Source organism: Botrytis deweyae, assembly GCF_014898535.1.
Source record: "Botrytis deweyae strain B1 chromosome Unknown BDEW_029, whole genome shotgun sequence".
Taxonomy (NCBI): Eukaryota; Fungi; Ascomycota; class Leotiomycetes; order Helotiales; family Sclerotiniaceae; genus Botrytis; species Botrytis deweyae.
This window is the reverse complement of record NW_024066236.1, coordinates 60,206-85,146: the sequence shown is the minus strand read 5'-3', so window position 1 is coordinate 85,146 and position 24,941 is coordinate 60,206. Positions and strand designations below refer to the sequence as shown.

The 24,941-nt window shown below is 42.9% G+C and overlaps 5 protein-coding genes across 5 annotated transcripts; 2 read left to right on the top strand and 3 right to left on the bottom strand.

Annotated features, from left to right (window-relative positions):
• Positions 1-721: 721 nt before the first annotated feature.
• EAE98_009559 (uncharacterized protein) lies at positions 722-2,411 on the top strand (the record flags this gene model as incomplete). Its single annotated transcript, XM_038957180.1, has 3 exons — positions 722-1,028; positions 1,100-1,472; positions 1,520-2,411. The coding sequence occupies 3 exons, from the start codon at positions 722-724 to the stop codon at positions 2,409-2,411; spliced, it is 1,572 nt and encodes a 523-aa protein (XP_038806373.1).
• Positions 2,412-3,288: 877 nt separating this feature from the next.
• EAE98_009558 (uncharacterized protein) lies at positions 3,289-6,988 on the bottom strand. The gene is made up of 2 exons (XM_038957179.1): positions 5,964-6,988; positions 3,289-5,914 (listed from the first exon to the last, which is right to left on the bottom strand). The coding sequence occupies exons 1-2, from the start codon at positions 6,594-6,596 to the stop codon at positions 3,686-3,688; spliced, it is 2,862 nt and encodes a 953-aa protein (XP_038806372.1). The 5' UTR covers positions 6,597-6,988; the 3' UTR covers positions 3,289-3,685.
• Positions 6,989-7,520: 532 nt separating this feature from the next.
• On the top strand, positions 7,521-9,208 carry EAE98_009557 (uncharacterized protein). The gene is made up of 3 exons (XM_038957178.1): positions 7,521-7,778; positions 7,962-8,273; positions 8,426-9,208. Exons 1-3 carry the CDS (start codon positions 7,726-7,728, stop codon positions 8,451-8,453), a joined length of 393 nt encoding a protein of 130 aa, XP_038806371.1. The 5' UTR covers positions 7,521-7,725; the 3' UTR covers positions 8,454-9,208.
• A 1,588-nt stretch (positions 9,209-10,796) lies between these two features.
• Positions 10,797-13,893, bottom strand: EAE98_009556 (uncharacterized protein). The gene is made up of 4 exons (XM_038957177.1): positions 13,077-13,893; positions 12,212-13,015; positions 11,411-12,160; positions 10,797-11,335 (listed from the first exon to the last, which is right to left on the bottom strand). Exons 1-4 carry the CDS (start codon positions 13,134-13,136, stop codon positions 10,829-10,831), a joined length of 2,121 nt encoding a protein of 706 aa, XP_038806370.1. The 5' UTR covers positions 13,137-13,893; the 3' UTR covers positions 10,797-10,828.
• A 4,923-nt stretch (positions 13,894-18,816) lies between these two features.
• On the bottom strand, positions 18,817-23,085 carry EAE98_009555 (uncharacterized protein; the record flags this gene model as incomplete). The annotated part of the gene is made up of 11 exons (XM_038957176.1): positions 18,817-19,505; positions 19,557-20,158; positions 20,208-20,350; positions 20,401-20,659; positions 20,710-20,813; positions 20,864-21,088; positions 21,137-21,208; positions 21,257-21,381; positions 21,442-21,907; positions 21,956-22,144; positions 22,201-23,085. 11 exons carry the CDS (start codon positions 23,083-23,085, stop codon positions 18,817-18,819), a joined length of 3,759 nt encoding a protein of 1,252 aa, XP_038806369.1.
• Between the last annotated feature and the right edge of the window lie 1,856 nt (positions 23,086-24,941).

The window sequence follows — 24,941 nt, the reverse complement described above, 5'->3', positions numbered from 1 at the left end:
CCTGAGACTCTCCGCCGATGAGGTAATGGTTGTTAATTTGATCATTGATGCCCACCTCCCACCCACCACCTGCGAATATTCCATGTTCCTGTTGGCGGGGAACGAAAAATACCTCCTTCGTACTTGACAACGAAAAAGGCAAAGAGATATCACAAACCTTTTATAAGACTCATATTCCTATCATAGAGTGAAAGATATTTTTGCTTGGTCTTCTTCTCTTCAATCCCTTTCTGAGAAATTTCACACACCCTTTGAAAAGTTCATGTAATCGCTATTGAAGACATCTTTGTCCTTTGTTTTTTTTTCTGAAGCTACCTACCCTACCTAGTACCTACTGATTGACTGAAGTCTGACTGACTGACTGACTGACGGACGGACGGACGGTTTCCAAGTTTATTTATTAACCTTGGAATTCATTCACTCCCAAGCTCAAGCTTGCCAACGAACTAGAAAACCACTCACAGGAAAACCACTCACACACCTTGTGGAAATTTATCCAACTCATACTACCTATTTAGCCTTACCGGAAACACCCGTTTATCGCTTGTGAAGCTTCCCATCATCTACTTCTTTGACAGCTTCCTCTAAAGATCTAAAGAGGATCTCAAGAAGATCTATCTCAACTTAAAATCCTGACTTATCTGATCTAGCCCAGTTCTACTTCTACTTGTGCCATCAGCCGCACATTGCATCACGATCATAGAACGAAAAGAACTACAACATGCCTTCCATAGTTGACGAGGAGCCCAAAGCTTCCAGCAGATTACTTCTGGTATCCAACAGATTACCCATCACTATCAAACGAACTGAGGATGGTCAATATGAATTCACTGGTTCCTCGGGTGGATTGGTAACGGGTTTGAGTGGATTGGCAAAGACGACTACATTCCAGTGGTATGGATGGCCAGGCTTGGAAGTGCCAGATGCTGAAGCAAAGCCTTTGGTTAAGAGATTGAAGGACGAACATGGTGCTCATCCAGTTTTCGTCGATGATGAATTGGCCGATAAGCACTACAATGGATTCTCTAGTATGTGTTTTCTACCATCTCTGCCCGGTTACATCTGTCATTACATCTGCAAGCACTAACAGCCTTCATAGATTCTATCCTTTGGCCTCTATTCCATTACCACCCAGGAGAGATTACATTCGACGAGTCACAATGGATGGCATACAAGGAGGTCAACCGATTATTCGCGAAAACGATTGCTAAGGATGTCCAAGATGGTGATTTGATTTGGGTCCACGATTATCATCTTATGCTTCTTCCAGAAATGTTGCGCGATGAAATCGGCACGAGCAAGAAGAATGTCAAGATTGGATTCTTCCTTCATACACCTTTCCCTTCCAGTGAGATCTACAGAATCTTACCCGTCAGAGAATCTTTGTTGTTGAGTGTTCTTCATTGCGATTTGATCGGGTTCCATACATATGATTATGCCAGACATTTCCTTAGCAGCTGCTCTAGAATTTTGTAAGTATGAATCCTGCTCTTCACAAACTCCAACTAATAATAAGTAGGGAAACACAAACAACACCCAATGGTGTCGAATTCCGTGGTAAATATGTCACAGTAGCTGCTTTCCCCATTGGTATCGACCCCGAAAAGTTCATTGAAACTCTCAAAAAGCCAAAAGTCGAAGAGCGTATTGCTCAATTAGAGCGCAAATTCGAAGGTGTTAAACTCATCGTCGGAGTTGACAGATTAGATTACATCAAAGGTGTCCCACAAAAACTACACGCTCTCGAAGTCTTCCTCACAGAACATCCCGAATGGATCGGCAAGGTAGTCCTTGTCCAAGTCGCTGTCCCTTCTCGTCAAGATGTTGAAGAATATCAAAATCTCCGCGCCGTCGTCAACGAACTCGTCGGTCGTATCAACGGTCGCTTTGGTACCGTTGAATTCATGCCTATTCATTTCCTCCATCAATCTGTCAATTTCGATGAACTCACCGCTCTCTATGCCGTTTCAGATGCCTGTCTCGTATCCAGTACTCGTGATGGCATGAATCTCGTCTCTTACGAATACATCGCCACACAACGTAAACGTCATGGTGTTATGATCCTCTCTGAATTCACAGGCGCGGCTCAATCTCTCAATGGCGCTCTCATTGTTAATCCATGGAATACGGAAGAACTTGCAGATGCTATCCATGATGCCGTCACAATGTCTCCAGAACAAAGAGAAATCAATTTCAAGAAATTGGAAAAATATGTATTCAAATACACGAGTTCATGGTGGGGAGAAAGTTTCGTAAGCGAGTTGCAGAGGATTAGTGAACACGCGGCGAAAAAGTCAAGCAGTAAGGGGACGGTAGATAAGATGCCGGACTTGGTAGAGGGGGTTCAACAATTCAATCTTGGGGAACAGAGAGAGGAAGGGAGATTGGAACCGGGTGAATTCGATGACTAGATTCAGGGTTTGGGATAGAATGAAAAGGGGGTACTACAAGAGAGGAGAGAAGAGAAGAAAATCTTTTGATGGGACCGGCCATACTTTCCTTGATAGCATGGATGGATGGATGGATGGATGGATGGATGGACGAATGGCGTTAATATATTTGTTTGTTTGCTTATGATTGATGACTTGATTCATATTTCAAATTGAATTGAATTGGAACATACATACACGGATGGATGGATGGATGGGTGGGTGTGCTGGGAATATAAGAAAATGGGAAACAAATAAATACATACATATACACACACACATGTGCATAGATAAATAAATGAAACAAAAAATGATGATATGAAATGAAATTATATCTTGATCACTGTTGGAATAGGTATTTATATCAAAATCTACATCTTAAAATCTACATCTTAAAATCTACATTTCAAAATCTACTTCTCAAAATCTACATCAAACTCTACATCTCAAAATCTACATCTCAAAATCTACATCTCAAAATCTACATCTTAAAATCTACATCTTAAAATCTACGTCCCAAAATCTACATCAAACTCTACATCTCAAAATCTACTTCTCAAAATCTACATCTTAAAATCTACTTCTCAAAATCTACATCTCAAAATCTACATCTCAAAATCTACATTTCAAAATCATATAAAGAGTAAAACACAGAAAAACCAAAAAAAACCCCAAAAAAAATTGATTGTTTGAAAATTAAAAAAATTAAAAATTTGAAATAAATCATTTGCTTAATCGAACTCCTTCCTTCTTCGATCCGTATATAGGTATCTTAACCAAATCAATTAATTCATCTTGTATCTCTTACGGATGTAATTAGAAGAAGGAAGGTAGGTAGGAAGGTAGGTAGGAAGGTAGGTAGGAAGGTAGGTAGGTAGGTAGGTAGGTAGATAGGTAGGTAGGTAGGTAGGTAGGTAGGTAGGTAGGTAGGTAGGTAGGTAGGTAGGTAGGTAGATAGGCAGAAGAAAAGAAAGAGAAGAAGAGAAGAAAGAAAGAAAATCTCCACGTTCAAAATTAAGACGTTCACTCCATTCATGTATACATCACATCATCTGATTCCTCTTACATTCAATTCAATTCAATTCATTCTCACTCCTTCATCATCATTTTTCTCGCACCATTCTCTTTTCATTCATGCATCCATGCATCCATGCATCCATGCATCCACCCCATCCATTCATTCATCCATACACCCAACCACCCCGTCCTGAATTCCATTTCCACACCTTATCCCCACCCTCCCACAAACTCACAACCTAAGAACTAACCTTCTCCCTCATCATCCCCATCCACTGCTGAAAGCTCATTCCCTGATCCGCCCTATCCTCGACCAACAGCGTCTGCGCCCACAATTTCAACGACGGTTCGCCATCTTCTCTGACCACGTACAAATGCGGCACGACAATACTGCCGACGCCTCTACTCCTATAATCTCTCGCTTTCTGGAACACATTTCTAACTCTCTCACTAAAATCGTTATCCAATTCCGGTAGCGTCGCTTTCCCAACCTTGAGTTTCGAGCGATCCGAAATATCAAATACATCGGCTAACAATTGAGGAACGGCGTCGCGGCCGACCCAAAGGAATTGTGTTTGACCGTCATCAATAAGATAGAGACCGAATGGGACGAGACGTTCCGATGAAAGGTTCATTGGTGGAGGAAGAACGATTTGATTTGTTTCCGGGTCGGGGATACCGGCGTTATCGGGCATATCGTGTAATGAGTACAGACGTGGATAGATGTATTGCATCAAGAGTGGAAGAGGAAGTGTGGATAATTGGCAAAGAGCCGCAGATCTCAAATCCGAAGGAATTTGGGCCGATTTTCGAAGTCCAACATTCTTGATGAGACCAAGGAAAAGAACTGGTAATCCACGAAGGTTGGCAGGGAATTGAAGTCCACCACCACCCATGTTTCCACCTGCAAGTTCTTTCTTGAATGTTTGAAGAAGCTCAATCAATTTCGATTGGAGAGCTTCACGTGCAGGCTCAAGACCACCACTCAATGCACGCTCAACAGCCTTATGACTGAAGTAAGTAGTGATTGCGCATTGATCAGCAGATGCATAAACATCTTGAAGATTAGTCGTTGTAGGTAATGACAAAGTCATGACTCTAATACGACGCTCTCCGTTACTTGTAGTGTGCAAGACGGCCGTTTGCATGCAAACAAAGTTCTTGGTGAGAGACTCATCGATAGCAACTTCAACAACATAGCTTTGATCGCGAGGGAAGGCTGGGAAGGCGCATAGGTCCGAACTTCGGTTGAAGAAATTACCATAGAAGGTGCTCATTCGGAGACCAGTAGTAGCACGAACACGTAACACTGCCTCAAGACCAATTTCAGCAGATAGGTAATCACTGAACTCGGTAGCGAATTTAATAGCGTCTTCGCTTCTTCCAGCATTCCATCCAGGGTAGAAATAGGTTTGTCCACCAGTGTATCTTGGAAGGTTGCTAAGAGAAGCAACATCCTGATATTGTGATGAGAACAAGAACATATCGATGGAAACTTGGTTCTTTGAACATTCAACCGCAAAACTCTTGTAGAAACTGTTGGCTGTTTGTAATAGACCACTCTCCTTTGATGTACCCAGTAGCTTTTTATCCTCGCGCATCTCTAATTTGCCAAATCCAACATTAGGTAATGAAGCAGTGATTACAACAATCTTTCCACCAAGAGGAGAGATAAGTTTGTGACCAGCACGGAGAGCTGAACCCATACATGATCCATTGTTTGTATTGGTCTGGAACATTTGAGGAAGGGTCATGAGGAATTTCTCTACATTCAATCTGCATTCAGACAATGGTACCAATAGCTCTTGAGGAACTGGAAGGAAAGGCTCCTCCAGATCACTAACAACAAGCATATTTGTCTCGCCATTCTCTTCCGTATCTTTTGGAACTTGGAAGTAATGTAAACTGGAGTCTACAGCCATAAATCCAACTCGTGTTCTTCGATCCGCATTTGGTATCCTGTTAAGACTGTCGAGAATAGTCCTGGCACTAGTAGCCAACAAGCCACAAGATACAGAAGCAAAACTGACGTCGAACAAGAAGAGATAGACCAGTGGTTGTGGAGGTCTAACCATATATTCCTGTGGTGCGACAAATTCCACAACTGCGTGGTTAAGCTCCGGTCGTTGCCATCGGTCAACACTTTGTTGTGCAGCTGCATCCCAGTCGAAAGCTTGTGGAACGTCGTTTGTGAGGTTACACATATTACACCTCCATCTGTGGCCATGGTCGAGGAATGAAACATATGGGTTGATGTATGAACGACATCTTCTACAACGTGAAATGACTTGATCTTGAACAACTGGTACTGGATCGTCGACATCGTGCAACGAAGTATATGGCTGTATAACTAATGCGAAAGGAAGTTTCGATTTCTTGAGGAGAGAATTGGTCGTAGGAACCGCATTCAAAGTGGATCTCACATATTTTGGTGGACAATTCGCATTTGGGGAAGGGGTAACACTTGACTATTTAAGCATTAGCATAGAATTCCATAAAATTGACGTTCAAACTTACGTTTGCAGGCAAAATGATCGGAGGAGGAGGTAAGTCCAACTCTGCGACATTGAAAGGTTGGTTGGTGAGATCTGTAGGATAAAGCTGATTCAACGCAACCTGGGCTGGAACACCACCAGGACGAGCTTGAGCCGCAACAGGCTGTTGCGGTCCACCCATTCCCATCTGCCCCATTCCTTGAGTAATGCCCGCTACACCAGGAGTAACCGGTGTGCCTGGACCAGGATATCCAGCATCAGGAGGTTGATAGCCCCCCACACCGCCGCCGTATTGCGGTTGAGAGAAACCACCTTGAGGAGCGCCGGCCATGCCAGCTTGTGGAGCTCCATATGCAGCAGCGGGATCTGGTTGAGCTTGATATCCACCATATGCAGCAGGTGCTTGTGCGGGTTGAAATTGAGCACCACCATGTGTTTGTCCTCCCAAGGCGGAATTCGCACCTTGACCAAAATCATAAGCTTGTGTCGCATAACCCCTCTTCTTCTTCTTTCCGGCATCTGCTCCTGGTGGACCGGCTTGTTGTGTGGGAGAAGTCACTGGTTGTTCATAGCCTGGCTGCGCGGGACTTTGCTGTGCGTATGGATCTTGAGGGGGATAAGCTTGGCCTGGATATCCATCTTGTGGTGCCGCCATATTTGCTATTGTTTTAATTCTCTGGGGCAGCGGTTCCGAGATTTAAAATGTGGTGCAGTGGCGCAAGAAAATTGGTAGTCGCCCTTGGAAAGCTTGATGTTGTCCTGTTCGAGGGGTAGGTCGAGTATGGATGGAAGGTGTCAAGTCAATACAATACCCAAGCTTAGAATTCTTGGATAGATCTACGATAGTTGATAGTCTCAAGGAACACGTTGCTAAGAAAGAGCTTCCTGGGTAGATGCGATCCGAACCGATTGTGAAAAAGACCAGGGGTAGTTCTAGACAATAAGAGAAGATTGGAAAATTATAATCAATTCATTCATGACATTGAATTGAACTTGTGCATAGGTAGGATATGTATGATATGAATTTGGGTTGAGATTCTCAAGTTTTGGACTTGGGCTGGTCACTCTCTGAAAGGAATCCTGGCCTTTCGGCTTTCATCATTCTACGCCCACCGACGGGCCAAACATCTCACACACGCCCACCTGGTTGGTGCACCCTCCACCAAAACTGCCCTCACCCAAATGATTTTGTCCCGCAGCATCACGTGTTAGAGTACAAGGCAAGGGCAGCTGGAGGTTATTACAAGCAGACAAGCAGACCACGGTAGCCTGTCCAGTAGCCTTACAGTGTCGAGAATGATTATCCGGGCTGTGTTGGGGTCCTATCTTACCTAGGTACTTGCACTATGACCCCCTAAATTTGGAATCACTACCTAGGACCATAGGGACCGATGAGCCTATATATCTAATTGATGACTGCGCAATCCCCCAATCCCCCAATCCCTAAAATCCCTAAAATCCCTCTCCGTATTCCGTATTCCGTCTTCCGTTTTATGTTTTACGTTTTACGTTTTACCAGGATAAATATCCTAAATTAACAATCGCAATATAACTTGCAGCCCTTCAATCTGAAACTTATCATCTACCAGTACACATACCACACATACCACACATACCACACATACCACACATACCACACATACCACACATACCACATATCCTTCTCCAACATCCAATTTGGTGGTTCGAATCTATACCTATTCTCCATTTGAAAGACGACCCCAAAGATCGATACATTCTATACCCATAATAATTCCATTTATTCCATTACACACAACAAAACAATGGCTTGGGGATCTTCATCAACGTCCCCTCCACCACCCCGCTCTGCTTTAAGGTATGTCCAGCTGTTACCAGATATTTCTTTGTCTTTGGAACTTGGTCGCATACACCAGGAAATCTTGTCAAACCTACTCTTCTCTATTCTCTACCTTCCATCAACACATCAAGTCAAATCAAATCGAATATGTAGAACGTCAAACACCTCAAGACAATAGCTAACCATGCTCCCAACCAACAGCAAGCTGCTCCCTCTCCTCATCTTCCTCATCATCCTCGGCGCATTTGCATTCGTCGCCTACCAAGTCTATCTCGTCACGCAACAAGTCTCGAAATCTGCCTCAGACAAAATGGCGTCCAAGAATGTTTCGTTTACCAAAGACGGCGTCAAAGTTGGAGTGAAAGAGTTGAAAAATGAAAATTACGTGGATAAAACCCAAGGCTTCTTGGTTAAGGCTTGGAATCTAAGTACATGGCCTGCGTATCAATCAAGATTGGGCTGGAATAGCCCCAAGGACAATGGAAATGGCGGGAAAGTAGAATCTAGGAAACCGTAAGTTTGCTCTTTCTCTTTCCATGCGCCGAAGAGAATGAGGGAAGAGCGGGTGGAATAATTATGGAATTTATGCTTCCAGGTCTCCTCTTGTTGTTTCCGTCCTCCTTCCAAACACCATACTCTCAGAAAGTAACTAATTTCCCCTTCAGATATTCTCGCTCCTCATCCAACAGATAAATTAAGCCCCCTTCGGCGCAAGTCTCGCTAATATCCCAAATCTATTTCTTCACATTTTGTATTATCGTATTCGTTTTCAAATTCCTCACTACTAGATTCTCTGAACCAAACCAGAGAATACTCTCCAATAGTCGTTCAGCTGCGCAAAGCATGAAACCTTGGGAAAGGATCGATGGATGGGGCATTCATCGATACTTCTATATTACAGATCTACAGTACTCGCTCATCTTCCAACTCCGGTTGCCGGGCTGGGTTGAAAGGGTAGAGGTCATCTGAAGCTCCAGACCACCATTACTTGTAATTGCGCAAACGTTGGATTTACGGAACACATGGGTGTTGATCAGATGTTTCCATTTTCATTTTCATTGGGATTCTCATATACCTATCTGGCATTTCATTTCATCTCGCTCTCTTCACCGGTTCACGAATACTGATTTTACGACGACACGTATGAGTGTTTCCTCATGGAGCCTCTTCATAGAAGGGTTATGATACTAGATATATAGCAAAGCTATACAAATTCCATACTCATTCTGAAATCAGAATCTCACACCCTCCTCATCTCGCGTAAAATTTGAGAAGTGAACATGGATAGTCGCAATGTCATTCATTCGTAAAGTTTTCCCAGTCAAATAATACCCAAACTCCCCAAGAAAATGCAAACTACAAGTCGACATTCAAAAGCCTATCTAGATATCGAATCAACAACCTTCTTCTGAACCCTGAATGAATGCATTCAGAGAGTCGGGAATGATTACTTCTATCTCACACATCGTATACAAAATCATAATTCATAATATCACATCACAATATTACAATCCTCCTCGTGTAAGCCTAATATACAGATCTATGTATCTACCCATCTTGATATCTATATCTATATCTATATCTATATCTATATCTATATCTATATCTATATCTATATCTATATCTATATCTATATCTATATCTATATCTATATCTATATCTATATCTATATCTATATCTATATCTATATCTTTACCCAAACCCAAACTCAAATCTATATTTACACCCAAACCTATACCTACCTATCTCACTACTCCCCCTACTCCTAGTCCCCCTACTCCTACCTCAACTCCCCCTCCTCCTCCTAAACAACCACTAGATAAAATCAATTACCACTTCCAACTTTCAACTTTCAACTTTTAACCCCTAGTTCTTATCTCCTACCCATTTATCCATCTACCCATCTACTCATCTATCTATCTACCCATCTACCCATTTACCCATCTACCCATCTACCCATTTACCTATCTACCCATTTACCCATCTATTCATCTACCCATCTACCTATCCATTCACCCCCATATCTCTCTCCTTTCCTCCATCACTTTCCTCCATCACTTTCAGCCATCCCCACTTCATCCGCAAACTTTATTTAGATTTAGATTTTATATTGTGAATTCTCTATTCATACAGAGCATTCCATACCTCCCATACCTCCCATACCTCCCATACCTCCCATACCTCCCATACCTCCCATACCTCCCATACCTCCCATACCTCCCATACCTCCCATACCTCTCATACCTCCCATACCTCCCATCTCCCATCTCTCATACCTCCCACTCCTCCACCACCTCCCACCCCTCCTCACCACATACAAACCATACTACACCACATAATAAAATAGAACAAAATAGAATTAGAATTTCTTGATTTTAATATAATATGCTCTACTTTTACTTTACTTAATTCATACTACTCTATTTATTTATTCCTCTCGAATCTCAAGTCTCGAGTATCTATGTAAAATAAAATAATATAATATAAAATAATGTATATATATATATATATTCCATAAATAAATATATACAGACATATATAGATACACACACATACATACACACACACACACATATATATATAAATATATTCCACAAGTAAATATATATATATACAATAGACAACAACCCCCCTCCTTCTCTACCCTATACTACTCCATAAACTCCTTAAAAGAATACCTTAGCACCAAAATCCATACAACCCCGAGTTTTTGCCTACTACCTGACTGACTGACTGACTGTCTTGTAAATATAAAGTAAAAGACAGAAATGTACAAGATGTACAAAAGTAAACAATACCTAGTATACGCCTTACCCGAGGACTTTTCCTCTCCGCTCCTTGCCTTTCCTTTCCTTTCCTTTCCGTGACCAAAATCAAAACCAAGTCAAACCAAAACAAATCCATACGCTCCATTCACCCCTTCCCTTTCCTTCATCCCATTTCAATCCGAACCCCTTCCATTCCCATTCCCATTCCCACCCCAGCACCATTACAAAGCACAGTACCCAGTACCCAGCACCCAAAGAAACCCACCCCGATCCAAAACTTCGCTCTCCCCAACCCCCACATCAAACCGTCGTCTCCCACCATCCCAACCCCTCCAACCACGCGTATTTCTTCCCCTGCTCATTACTAATTTTCCAACCCACCTCTCCCGTTTTCTGCATCCCATTTCCATTTCCTACCCCGTTCCCACTCAGGCCCAACCCATATTTACTCTGTTGATATTGAAACATGACATTGCTATTTAACCCATTTCCGTTCATCGCTCCAATCCCATTTAATCCCCCTCCTCCCCCTACATTCCCACTACTAGTCTCCAACACACTCCTTCCCAAATGTTGTTGTCGTTGCTGCTGTTCCTCCCTCACCTTCTCCATCGCAGCTTTCCGTTCCCGTTCCCACATTTCCCTCTTCATAGCTTCGCGTTGTTGAAAATTGAGTGCCGAAATGGAAGGGGGGAGCGTGGGCATAATTGCCGGTTTACCTGACGGTCTAACGGAGTTCGTTGCGTTCGCTGGTGCGTAGCCCATGTTATCGCGGCGGACGATCATAGATGGGAGACGGAGTTGGAGCTTTTGTGTGTTAGCATTAATTTTGTATGCTTGTGAGATGGTAGATGAGAGGGCCAAGGGAAAGAAGCAACTTACAGTACTAACAACCTTTGCCTGGTTCAAGCCCATGACTTCCGAGATGAATTTGAGTCGTCCTTTAATCCACAACCTCTGCGAATCCGTCGTGAAATCACTACAGCTAACTGATAACAGCGGCCAAATTGCATAAGCCCCTCCTAACGCCTTGACACCCGTGGCATCGTTACCACTCATAGGATCTCCCGGTTTCAGTCTTCCCTCGGCATCTAAATGCCACCCAAACATAAAAGGAATAGAAGCGATGATATCACAAATCAAGTCCTGGCCCATCCTCGACATTTGCGCGTATTCCGGCGTGGTTCGGTAGTCGACGGGATAGCATGTCCATGCTGCACAACGGATAACTATTGCAGCGATGAATATCCTTGATACACGGGAGAAATTCCATGCTGAGCAGGCGAATATATCGGGGTAGAGGTCAACTCGTCCAGGACACACATCGGCTTTTGTTATATCACCACCGGGAATATTATCCACCCATGCCACTGTTTGTTTTGTTTGCGTTTCTTCCCATCTCTGATACTCTTGCTCTAGCTCTAGAGCACGATGCATAATCTCAGTGACTAATTCGGTAGTTTCCGGTGACCGGGGATGTGACATTAGTATTCTATTCAGATCGCCACGCAATTCGGCTACTTGTAGGTTTAATCTGTTGACAAAGGCAGCCCCTTCATCTTTCTGAGAATCAGCGCACCACCAGTCGGCGCCTAGCATAGGAGTCTTGGATGAAGATAGACAGTTGACAAGCTAAATGCATATTAGTATCGAATCCACTAAAAGGAGGGGCAACTGGCATACCATTTGTCCTCGAACACTTTGGAATAAAGCAACACCAACTTTCGTCCTTAGCTGTTTCTTCCCTCTCATCTTCACTATTTGTACAGCTCCATCGATATGTGATCCCCAAGCCGTGATACTCGCTTTCTCTTGAGTAATGGTTTCGAAGAATCCCAGTAATATAATCGAAGCTAGTGTCTGATCGGATTTTTGTTGTACTGGATTTTGTAGCGCCAAGTTAACAACCTTCAACGCCTTGGCGTAATTCTCAATAGCTAAATACATCAAATTGCTTCCTCTTGCATTTGGTTTATTTGCTAAAGAAGCCATGGCCACAGCTTGGAAGGAAAGTGACAACGCCGAGTCAGAAGCTTCCGTCTTGATCAATGGTAATACCCAGTCAAACGAGCCTCGTATTTGTCCGCTTTGTGGTATGATGACGAAATTTGACATGAAATAACACGGTGCTTGTTGCTCGATAGGACTAGTGAAGGCCACTTGTAATCCTAGGGCATCTGAAGATGAAGAATCATCGCCATCGGATTCAATCTTGGCCAGCTCCATTCCAGTCGTTGAATACACGATTTCGGCATCGTTGGAACTTGAGTTAGAGACAATTGAAAACTTGCGAGTTGCATCACTTCTATTCACTGATCCGATCTGGGTGTTGTTGTTGCTGCCCCTCTTGTTCATTAATGATCGTCGTGCTCGTCTTTCTGTAGCTTTTGTCTCATTACGGAAGACAAGATCGAAGTCATCCTTGTATCCTGGACATTGTCGTCTTGATTTTTGACACTGGTTGCAAGTGGGTTTGGTTTCATCACACTATGAGGATGATATTAGCAAACCAAAAGTTCTCCGTGATAGACAACGTTAAAGACCACACCTTTATCCTTCGAGTTCTGCACATCTGGCAGCCCCGTGAAGGCTTTCCACAGTATACCATCTTGATATACCTTGACTTTGTTTATTCTTTGACAAGATGAACCCTTGATATAACAATAGGTTTGACTGAATACTTTGTTTCCTTCCAGCTCACAATTGATCATCCAAAGTTTCGAACAGAGGAAATTCGAGGAAAGGGACAAGATGATGTGAATATACAGTAAACGATATATGGGACGAGGCTCTAAAACCCATGCGATATGGACAAATGGCTGTGCTTTAGATCTGAAACTCATACATGAAGTTACAACTCGGTAACAGCTCCGATGAGACAAGCTAGAACAAGCTTTATTCCCCCGATTACACCTCGGTCACAAGTTTGAGCAGTTAATGAAGAATAAAAGTGCGTGCTAGGAATAAGCATGTAAAACAGAAGGTCTAATCAAATTGACTTGACTTGACGGTGCAATAGAGATACCGGTAGCAGTGGAGAAACAGAGGTGAAATATATGATTTAGATGAAAGCAAGAAACAAGATGGATTGACATCTGTCAGTCTAGGATGTTTAATAAATGGTTAATAAGTTCAAGGCTTTGAAGTCGTTGGAAGAGAGCCACCTGCAGTACGGGTTTTGCAAATTGTAGAGCATCCCCGTTACCTAGGTACCTAGACGGATACTAGTTAGTGGGTTTTAGCAAAGGTACCAAGTAGCAAATAGCAAGTAGCAAGTAGCAAGCACTAGGCAGTATTTAAAACAAAACCATCTAGATTTACCGGTAGATTGTTTCGAAGATCGAAAAATGATGATCAAGTAAAACTGGGGGAGAGGGAAAAAAAGCATTGAAGGGCAAGCAGACAAGCAGGCAAGCAGGCGAGCAGGCAAGCAAGCATACAATTTACAAACAAGCTTCCTTACCAGTTGAATCAATCGTGCAGCTGGTCGCCGATGTCAAGGGATGTTTGATGCAAACTCTATCCTTTAGTCAAGGGTCCCCCCTGGACGAGAGACCTCTGAGCGATCAATCCCACCCCTAACCCCTCTTTTGGGGAGACTTCTTTTTATGTTTTGAATAGCAGGGGACACGAAGGAAGGTGGATATCCAAGATTCCACACATTTTACACTGCAGAGGATTGGAGTCGAGGAGGATGATTAGAGAGAGAGAGAGAGAGAGTACGGGTAAAACTCTCAGCTGAATAGAAAATGAAAATGCAAGTCAAAATGAAGAATGGATATATGAAAAAGGCAATAGATCTCAAAGATTTCCCTAGGAGAAACGCATTTACCGATGATAGGTAATCATTCAATCACTCATTCAATTACGATCCTCGGAAGAAATTGGAGAAATTGGAGAAATTACCTACCAGTTCTCCGGCTCAAGCCGGTAGGTATACTTTGTCGATAGCAACTATCCCCCAACGGTATTGCCGTCCTCCCTCGGAGAATAAGGAAATTGTAGGGAGATTTTGTGTTATTATACATACCTACAGACAGACTACAGTGCATAGGAAATACGAAAGAAACATTTGGTATACCGGTGGATAGGTTATCCGGCCTAGATTCCTCTTGATTCTCCCGTGTGCAAAGTCCAAACGGTTGAAAATGTGATTAAGTAAAGGGGCAGTGGAGCAAGCGGGGGTAGTTTGGTCAAAACGGTAAAACGACGTGCTATCAGTGCGATGATTCCTTGGGGGCGTATTATGAAGCAAAGTTCCAAAGAACTCTCTTATCGTGCGACGGTTAACCGTCAAAGACAGTCTCACTGTTGGATTTTTTGGAGGTATTTCACCTGTCTAAGCGTGCGAATGTGGGAGTTCAACTGTTAAATGGTTGTATATATATATGTATGGCTGTATTTGTATATATATATATATATAGGTAAATAGATATATATATATATATATATGTGTATATTCATTCATTATCCGGGGAGTGTCACTCGAAATGATACTTACTCGAGTCCCCAGTCGTATCAAAAAGATCGACCATCAAACCAGTTCTTGTTTGTTGTGTTCGCGGTGGTGGTTCTTGGATTGGATGCATTTCCATGCATAGCATGTGCAGCTGTGTGCAGGTATGTATGGGTCATTATTGGACCTTCTACATGGGTATCTCTACAAATGAAGTAGATCAGGTCATACTGCCGCGAGAGATCTACAGAGTCCCCTTTGACAGTTCTTCTTGGGAGATCTCGGAAAAGGGTCCGGCAATGTCGTAAGAAGTCGTGGAAATATATTGAACTCTAAATCATACGATCTGGAGATCTATGGATCTATGGATATATGGTATAGGTGTGAGTGAGTGTGAACATATGTATGTGTATGTGTATGTGTATGAGTATGTGTGTATCTAAGTAGATATATCTATCAATTGCTGTCTACACATAGCCAGGACGTACTGTATATCAAAGTACTTTGTAGTCAGACATTTCCAATAACTTGCTTGACATCTCGAGAGTCGAGACATCGAACGATAAGTGGAATAACGGTCCCGTAATAACGGCATCTACCGCAAGTCACCTGCATTCTAATTTCTAGGTCATCGGCATTGAATCCAAATCCACTATTAATAATAACAATGAGGCTGCATTCATCACATTCATGACATTCATGACATTCATGATTCATCACCTAGGTACATTCATTGATAATGGATCAACCGCAATTTGTGATCCAATTTGACCACAAACGGCTTACAAATTGTACCTACCTATAGTCAAAAAACAAATTCAGACATTCATTTCCGCTCTTCGCCAGATCAAGCAAATGTATACCGACACTACAGTCTACAATCCATTCACAATACACGTTGGCACCACACCCTCTTCAAACCTAATCTATCCTGGCATGGCAATGGCATGCCATACCAGTGATACCACCTTCAATCTCCAATCTCAGATTTCCATTGAGATTTCCCGTTCTGCAAGATCCCGAGCCGCTCTACCTTACCATCCATCCATCCATCCATCCATTCCTTGGTCCAGCCCGGAACCTCTTTCCATCTCCCCTTCATTCCGATTTCCCAAGATCAAACCCAAGTCTCTTTACTAACAAGGTTATTCCGATCGATGCATGCTAGCAACCACACCTATTGTCAAATAAAATACCCCCATCTACCAATCCCATTCTTCACAACCTCTTCACAACCTCTTCACAACCACAATCTCCTCGAGTCATTCTCCATCTCTGTGCCTCGTCGAAAAAGCACACAACCTCGACAACATCCAGATCCACACGCATCTGTCAAATCAAATCAAATAATGCTTCCTAGGTATCTCGAGGTCTACGTACGTACATCCTCCCAAACCCATCCACCTACCCCACCAGAACGCGACCCAAGCGCAACATCCCCCTCAAGGATAAAATATACAGAACGACTGGGGTTTCAAACTAACGCCTAATATTTCCCAATTCAATTGTGCAAACAAGATCTCACTGGACCATTTTTGGCGAATGTAGACGAACCCTGAGATTACATCTCTCCGGGCCTCCGGAATCGTCTTGGAAGGATGAGGCGTGAGGTAGTAGCCTCGAATCGATCGATGGTGATGCCGATGATGGAATCAAAGATGGATGGACGATGGCTCGCCCCACTGCTAAACCATGGGTTTGGAATTTGCTTTTTTTGATATATAAGACATTTTGTGCTAACGGCCGATTCAACTAGACGATGTATGCTATTAGTAGAGCATATTCCTTATTCTTTTGACGGCGAGAGAAGTCTCTAGAAGCTCTGCACGACAATCAATGCATGTCGTCAGGTCAGGGGAATATCATCAGCTTCTGAAATGAAAACGCTAGTTTCAGCTCCTCATCATCCTTTCTATGCACAAAGGTATACGCACTCGATCTACCCAATTACTCTTAAAACGGTAACCTAATCCAAGGGCATGCTTACCAATAACCTTATCGGGACTGCTTTGCATGCACGCACCATATGCGTGAAGGATTGACGACCTGACAGACAACTTGGCCAGGGATTATGTCCGATTTAGATCGTTTACCAGATCTGTCAATTGAGCATACACACATTCTCCCCCAGCAGACCTCATCTCTTCTCCACCAGTGAACACACCTCCTCGTTTTTCCCTACCTCAATCCAATCCGTTTCGTCTCATCTCGTCTCACCCCCATCTCAAAGCCCTCTCCATCTCTATCCCCTTCCTCCATCCCGTTCCCTCTAAAGAAAAACAAGGTGTAACAAGACCCCAGTACCCGGATACCTACCACCCCATACATAAACAATACATACATTATTGACGCATCCAAGATGTCATCAACCACACATCAACCCAAAATCATCTACATCATGACATTCCCATTTCTTGACCCCCAATCAAACTCCTTTTCTGCACCACTCACATGCCGCCGCATCCATTCTGTTCCATTCTATTCCTATACCTTTGCATATAGCTAGTGCTACGTCCTGTACTGTACCACGCTGCATATGCGAGATCGAAATTACCATTCCTACAGGTAACAGAACCATCCATCTACCTCCCTACCGTCAATCTCCATCTCCATCCCCATCTCCAAACCAATCACCCAACTCAACTCATCATCCCCATCCATCCATCCATCCATCTACCCATTCGCAAACATTTCCCGATCCATCCATCCCTTCTCCCTTTCTCCATCCAAGTCCCCCCAACCTTTCTCCCCTAACCGCCAATCACAATCACAACTACCAAGAAATTCTCCTCCCACCCCTGTCTTAAATCCGAACACTTGCATCTACCGTAGTAACTGTACCACTACTCTACTACTATACATCATCTCATCTAACCCATCTCCATCGTCTATCTCCATACAATACGATACGATACGACGAGACGAGACGACACAAATCTCCGACCACGGCGTTAAGTAGAAACTTACTTTTTTCTGTCTTCTCCCACTCTAACCCTAACCCTTTAGCTTCGTCCCATCTTCCGTCTCCCATGTTTAGCTGAAATCCATATATCCCTCATACACAAAATCCATAATCCACAATCTCGCCATCCAAGTTCCACGTTCCAGGTTTCAACTCACATTCCCTCGTTCAGGATAGGACCCAATTCCTGAGTGCTTCTGGTAAGTCTAACTATCTATCATGCATACCATACCTACTTCATTAAAGATCTAGAATCCAGAACTCAATATGCGAATTCTATAACGCTCACATACATACATACATACATACATACATACATACATACATACATACATACATACATACATACATACATACATACATATATACAAACAAACAAACAACATCGCCACAAATCCAATACGTTATATATAGAATCTTAGATAGATACATACATACATGTATAAATATCAATATGCTATCTGTGAACCACACCGCGAGTACCTAGATAGATGAATACCCAGTAGGGATTTTGAGATATACCTATCTGTCTGTCTGTCTGTCTGTGTAACTATCCACGCAAAGTATTATGAAGAAAGATAGACGGGTTGAGGCCACAGCTGTAGCTGTAGCTACCTATACCTAATAACCCACCCACTAAACCCATCAATGAGCCAGCGCACTCCATCCCCATCCCCAACCCTAACCCCTATCCACGACGCACTTTCCTAATTTATCTTTTGTGACTTGTATATTCTCAGCAGACCTCTATCCCCCCATTCCTTTCCCTTCTATCATTATCTCCTTCTCTCTCTCCAATACTGTCCTTCCCTTGCCTTCCTTTTCCATTCCTTTCTTTTCCACCCATCCATCCTCCCCCTCACCAATCATCTAATTATCAAAAAGTCCCGCCACCCCCTCCAAATCATCAATCTCACTCTTAATCTTCCTATTATCCTCAACCGGCCCCCTCATAAAAGCCTCTTGCATTTTGCTCCTCTCCTTCCTCACTACACTTGCACTCTTCGAGATCCTTCCCTGTTCACTAATACTAACCCCCTTCAAATCCTTCAACAAATCCAATATCAGCGCCCGCTGAGTTCTCTGTTGAACACCCTGTACTGTCAACGCTTCAATACATTTATTTACTGCTTTTTCTTGAATACCAGGTAGACTGAGGAGGATTTGTTTAGGGGTATCTGTAACGGGTGCATAGTGAGCTAGAATCGATGCGATAAGGGAAGCGAGATCTTTTTGTAGTTCTACGAAATAGGGCTCATTTAGTGACGAAATGGCAGCTTTTAGTACTTCGGTGCTGATGAATTCTCTGATCGATGAAGCGAGAGAAGAATCGTTGCCCGAGGAAAATTCGGGAACAATGGATCGGAAAACACGGAGGACAACCCCACAACAACGGGTATCTCTCATGCGAATAGCGTGTGTTAAGAAAAGTAGAAGAGATTCTAAAATAGCTTGTGATGTCAAGCAAAACTTTCTCATGCTTGGATATGAATTCGCTTGATTTTGAATGAATGTCGAAGCTTCTTTGGCTGACCTCGGTGCGGGTGTGCTTCCGATATCTAGCAAAGGGTTAGTCTTGGTAACATATGTGAAGATCTTTGGCAATTTACTGGGTCGTGCTGGATCGAGGAATCCAGCAATCATCATGACAGATGTATGTGTCAACTGTCGCAGAATGCTCTCTTCCTTCATTTCCTCGGTCAAAGTGTCTCCATCTGCAGGAACCACTTCCTTATGAGATAATTTCTCCCATTCGGAACTACATTTAGCGTCCATTTGAGCGAAGCAGGAAGCCAATATAGGAGGCACAAAATGAGATCGAACTTCGACTGGACAATCATCCACCATGAGTCGCACAACATTCAACAAAGCAATAAGTTGATGCGAAGACAAGCAATGAGCATCTGCGAATAAAGCATTTGCGAGTGGTCCAGGAAGCTCGCTAAAGCCATAGAAATCAACATCCAAACGACTCATAGAATAAAGTATCGAGTAACAAGACTCTCTAACAGTACGAATTGAGCCTCGTATAGATGATGCAAGACCTTCCATGGTAGATTTGGTACCAGTAACCCTAGCATAGAAGTCATCTTTACTTCCAACCGAAATTCCAGATTGCCAGAAGCGATCCGTCAGAATTCGACTGACAATTGGTGCCATCTCCGAGGGAAGTTCATTCCAATTTGCAGGATTATGAAAGGCATGTGCATGACTATAAAAAATAAGTAAGAACATCGAAAAATAAGCAGTTCCACTCTTACCTCAAGTATCTTAGAAGAGTTGGCAATATAATTGGCAACGCATCTCTCCATAAGGTGCAGGAAACCTTATAGGCAGGGTCTTCTTTCTCAAGCTTCTCGGTCGAGCAGCCTAGGAATGATTTTGTAGTTCTCAATGGCAGTGCCTGTACTCAGCTTAGTAATAGCCCCTTGCGTTCAACAGTATTGAATATACCTTTAATCTTTCTTCCATATCTTTCTGTATCGATTGAGCTTCCGAGTCAAGCTGATAAGTCGACCAATCCTGTATCTCATGAACTCGCCTTGTGACAAGGAAGTCTCTCACGCGATTCAACCCAAGTAGGTCACAGAACCCAGAGAACCCTTCGACCGCGTGATTCATTTCTGAATCTTGCCAACTTGCTTGCACAGGTGTTAAAAATCCTTGCAGCTTTTGTAAACGAATCTCTGGGTCAATTTTAGAGTTACGGTGGCTGCTAACATTAGTACGATATCTCATATTTGGCTGTGAGGAACAACATACATGATTGTGAATAAGAAAGTCTGATAAGATGTCTGGCGCTTCTTATCGAGATTTCTGGTAGAAATAATTTCATCGACCTTTGCTTGGAGTTGATCATAGACATCCTGCGAGCCTCGGTCAGTAAACACATCTTAATTAATTTGAAAGAACTCACCAATAGTTGATCAGGCATTTTCCCGGCTAGTCGTTGCAACTCATAAGCAGACTCTGCTTGTAGCTCTTTCACAGCTTCCGTATAAGCTGAGGCGTTTGGATACTCCATGGGTTGTGTCATCAAAATGTGTTCTAGCACTTTTAGCATGAAGCCCACTTTCTTATCTAAAGCCGTGGTTGAAAAGGCGACGGCAAGTTGTATAATTCTCTTTTGGATGATTGGATCCTAGTGACGAGGTTAGATAAGATCAAGAAAAGTGTAACTTCAACGGACTTCAAACTTGAGCTCCAGCAATCGTTGACACCAAGTTTCTAGATTGTCTTCTATACTTGTGCGCTCTTGTTCCTGCTGATAGTCAGTTGGATGTGTCAATCTTGTTGTGCGTGTAATTACATCTCGCTGAGGGTCAGAGCCATGGCCTGCTCTCCATTTCATATATCCCTTGAGTGCCGCTTCTACCACCGTGAAATTCTTATCAACTCGTAGTACTGCTATCGAGGTTTTGGAATAGTTTTCCACTAAGATTGGGTCAATTAAATGCTATTTAGAATCGGGGTGGGCGGGAGGAGGCAATCTACCAGAAAAGGGGGGGCACCCATCATAAAGGTGCTGCAAAGAGTTATCCACTTGGCTTAAAATATGATAGATGGCCTCTGATTGCTTCTGCCGAACGACAAGCTCTATGATTTGAGAGCAATATCGTCGATAGTTTCCTAGAAATGCATGTCTTTCAGGCTGTGTATCGATATCTTCCTGTAGAAATAGGTACTCTGGATCTTCGCAGTCATCTGGCATGTTCTCATATCGAATGAGGCGTGAACTAGAAAGTTCTAGAAGAGGAGCAATTAAAGGTGTTATAAAAGAAGACCCTCCAATGATTGGCGAGCGAAGCAATTTTGTCCAGGTAAGAATAATGGGTATCGAAACGACAAGGCTTTGACTTTGAGCAATAGCAAGAAAAAGATTCAAGAGGTTAGAAAGATCGCAAGATTCGGGTATAGCTGAAATTTTAGATTCTATGAAGACTCCGAGATTTGACATCATCTACACGAGGTCAGTATGAACGGGTTGGTTGTCAAAAGTGTGTCAAACCTCAGAAAACTTTTTAGCAAATAGATACTTTTCATCGTCAATATCATTTGCGTCTACCACAGACCATTGGAATAGATTTCGTAGTAGACCAACCACTTCGCTGGTATACATCGGGCATACAAGCTCTAAGAATTCTTCATCCGAAAAATGCACACGAGAATAAAGTGCGAATAGAGCTTGAACAGACGCCTAACAAAGGATATCAGTTCTAGAAGCTAGTTTCACAGGTACTGTTTTAAACTTACCAGTTGCACGGGTGTACTGGGCGCAGCGAGACATTTGCACATATATTGCACGCATTGAGCACTGGAGATGGCTTTTGGTACGGTCCAGGGTACCACGGATTTATAAACAGCCAGTATCTTCACTGCACAGCTCTGATACTGAGGACTCGAAATGTCCAGTTGAAGGCACTGGCCTAGCAATCCACCAATTCTCACAAGCCAACCTTCTTCTCCATGTCTCAAGACGGTACCTATCTGTCGATTTGGGAATGCTTCTGATAGTACAACTGCAGGTGTGAAGATTTCGACACAAGCTTTGCTCAGAGCACCCTCGCGTAAGACCGTGACAGCGTCTTCGCCGTTGAAGACCTCATCGGAGAGGGTTTCGAGAACAAACAGAACAAATTCCTTATAAACCACAGTACCTGGAAGCTCCCATAGACCCACGAGAAGCTTATCCATATCAATCCACTCTGATCCCCAGCTCCTCTTCGCAATCTCTACCCAGAGTTGTGCTGTCTTGTTTCGCAGATATGAGGGGTCCTCTTGAGCCAAATTCTCCGAGAGTTGAATGACCCATTGCCGCAGCGCACTTGCTTGCCCTTCCGAATATGCTGCCCATTTATGTTTTATCGCGTGCTCCAAAAGAGACAGTGCATAGTGACGTACGACCGGTTCTTGCGATTTATCGGATGCTAGGGTAAACCCATGATAAGGAGCTTCGTCTTCGGCTTTGATATTCTCTAGGAAGCTCGAGGCTTGTTGGCGAGACTGGTTGGATGAATACGGAGCATGGACAAGTTTCAAGGCTTCGTGGATTTGTGACAATAATGCCGTGTTTCCATTGGCATGAGAACCTGATACCTCGTTGGTAGTTGTAGTGTGCCCATTAGTAGACCCGTTCATGGTGACCTATCACTGTATGGCGGAAGCTAGAAAGACAAGAAAATCTTTGCAAATTCTTGAGCTTTATTTCCCAATGATACCCGTCTTTATAGAATGAGTCTCGAATTATGTGGTCTAACCTAAATTTATGTGAGAGTTAGATGTTCAAAGAGCTTTATCGAATTGCTTCGCAAACGCTCAAGTGAAGTTTATGAGAATTACAATCAATAGAAAGTGAGAGTTTTGTGTCAGCGTAATTAAAGAAGGTACAGGAAGTCGGTATTGAATGAAATCCTCGTGTGCTGCGTTCATTCGAGAATATTGTACAGTAGAGAGAGGATTTGATACCGAAGATCTAAAGTAAGTAAACCAAAGCAATATCACTTGTACAGTGAATCCAGATGTAGCCTTCTTCCCTAGTTTTCAGCGGTTGCTGCAGCCTTGCGGACCCACCCAATCACATCAATTACATAATCATTATAAAGTCGGTGGTGCGGTAATGCATCAATTATCTAATCTCCGATCCGGGGTTGAATTCTCAACGTCAATTATATTACCTTGCCCAGGCCCGTGGTACAAAATGACTAAAGGCATTGATATGATGAGGATCTCAAATCAAACTGGAATAAATACAACGAATACATCGAAAGTTTTATGTATCATATGTATTGTGGTTCTATGGTTCAAATTAGCCATACTATTTTTCTAAGCTGCCTTCTGAGATAGTCATATTTCCATTTCTTCCGCTGCTATGAGATCTAAAAGTTTGGGCCATCAGTTCGTCAACTGTATGTGGCAGTGCGGTGGAAATACCAGCGTATTTGGATCCGTAGTAGTTTTGAACTCACTTCCTTTGGCGCTCTCTTCGTTCATTCTTCTTAACTAGTGCCTTTCTGATAACCTTCCCCCTCTGCTGTTCTCGCAACTTTCATGGATTCTTTGTCTTCCTAACTTGATTAGTGTCCTTTGTCGACAGATCACTTGTTCTGAAGTGTCTCTCGAGCAGTACTTGAGCTGCATACACTCCCAATATTGTATGTTAATTATGATATCCTATATGCTCTCTTTCGTTTGAGGTCCGTTTAAATGAATTTGAAATGAAATGGAGTATATGTATTTTCGTGGGCTAGGTAGAGGGTCCTGCTTATAACTCATTCCATTTATCTTCGTCCGTCTGTTTGTTCGAGGAAACCGAAGCATCGGGGCTACCAAACACTCTCCGCGGGCAGGAAAACCACGGAGCAAACATATCACATATTCAAAGATTCTCAAACTGGTACATGCTCTTATTTCGATCTCGAACAGTATGTTCTCGCTTCCTGTTATATGTGTTGTTTTGCGACGATAGGGTAAGGAGTATATTAAAGATCATCCTCGAACAACAAACCTCTGTTGCACAAGTCACTTTCGCGTACCCAGCTCTACTACTCCTCAGTTTATTTACCCTCTCTTCTCTGCAGTCTACCCCTAAAATAAAATGATTATTAGAAACAGAGAGACTCGAACTCCCATCACACATACTCACGGTAGGTCCGAACCACGAAAGCACTCAGAGGTGCCCCACATGCAGTCCGTCCACACTAAGAGGCGAGTATTCTACCATTGAACTATGTTTCCAGTCGGTTAAAGCTATTTGATTAGCAAAGGGAGTTGTTGAGGTATTTGACACAAGGTTGGAAAGTGAGATTGGAGAAGATGCTTGATCAGAATAAACTGCAGGAAAGATGAGGATTGCTATACAACATTGCCTTGCTACAGTAGTACTCATGAACCTACCAAGTATGTAAATTTAACAATCTTCCTTGTATTCGAGCTGGCTAGAAAATTACGTTTCATAGCTCTTGACATCACACAATCTTTATAGATCATGTCTACAT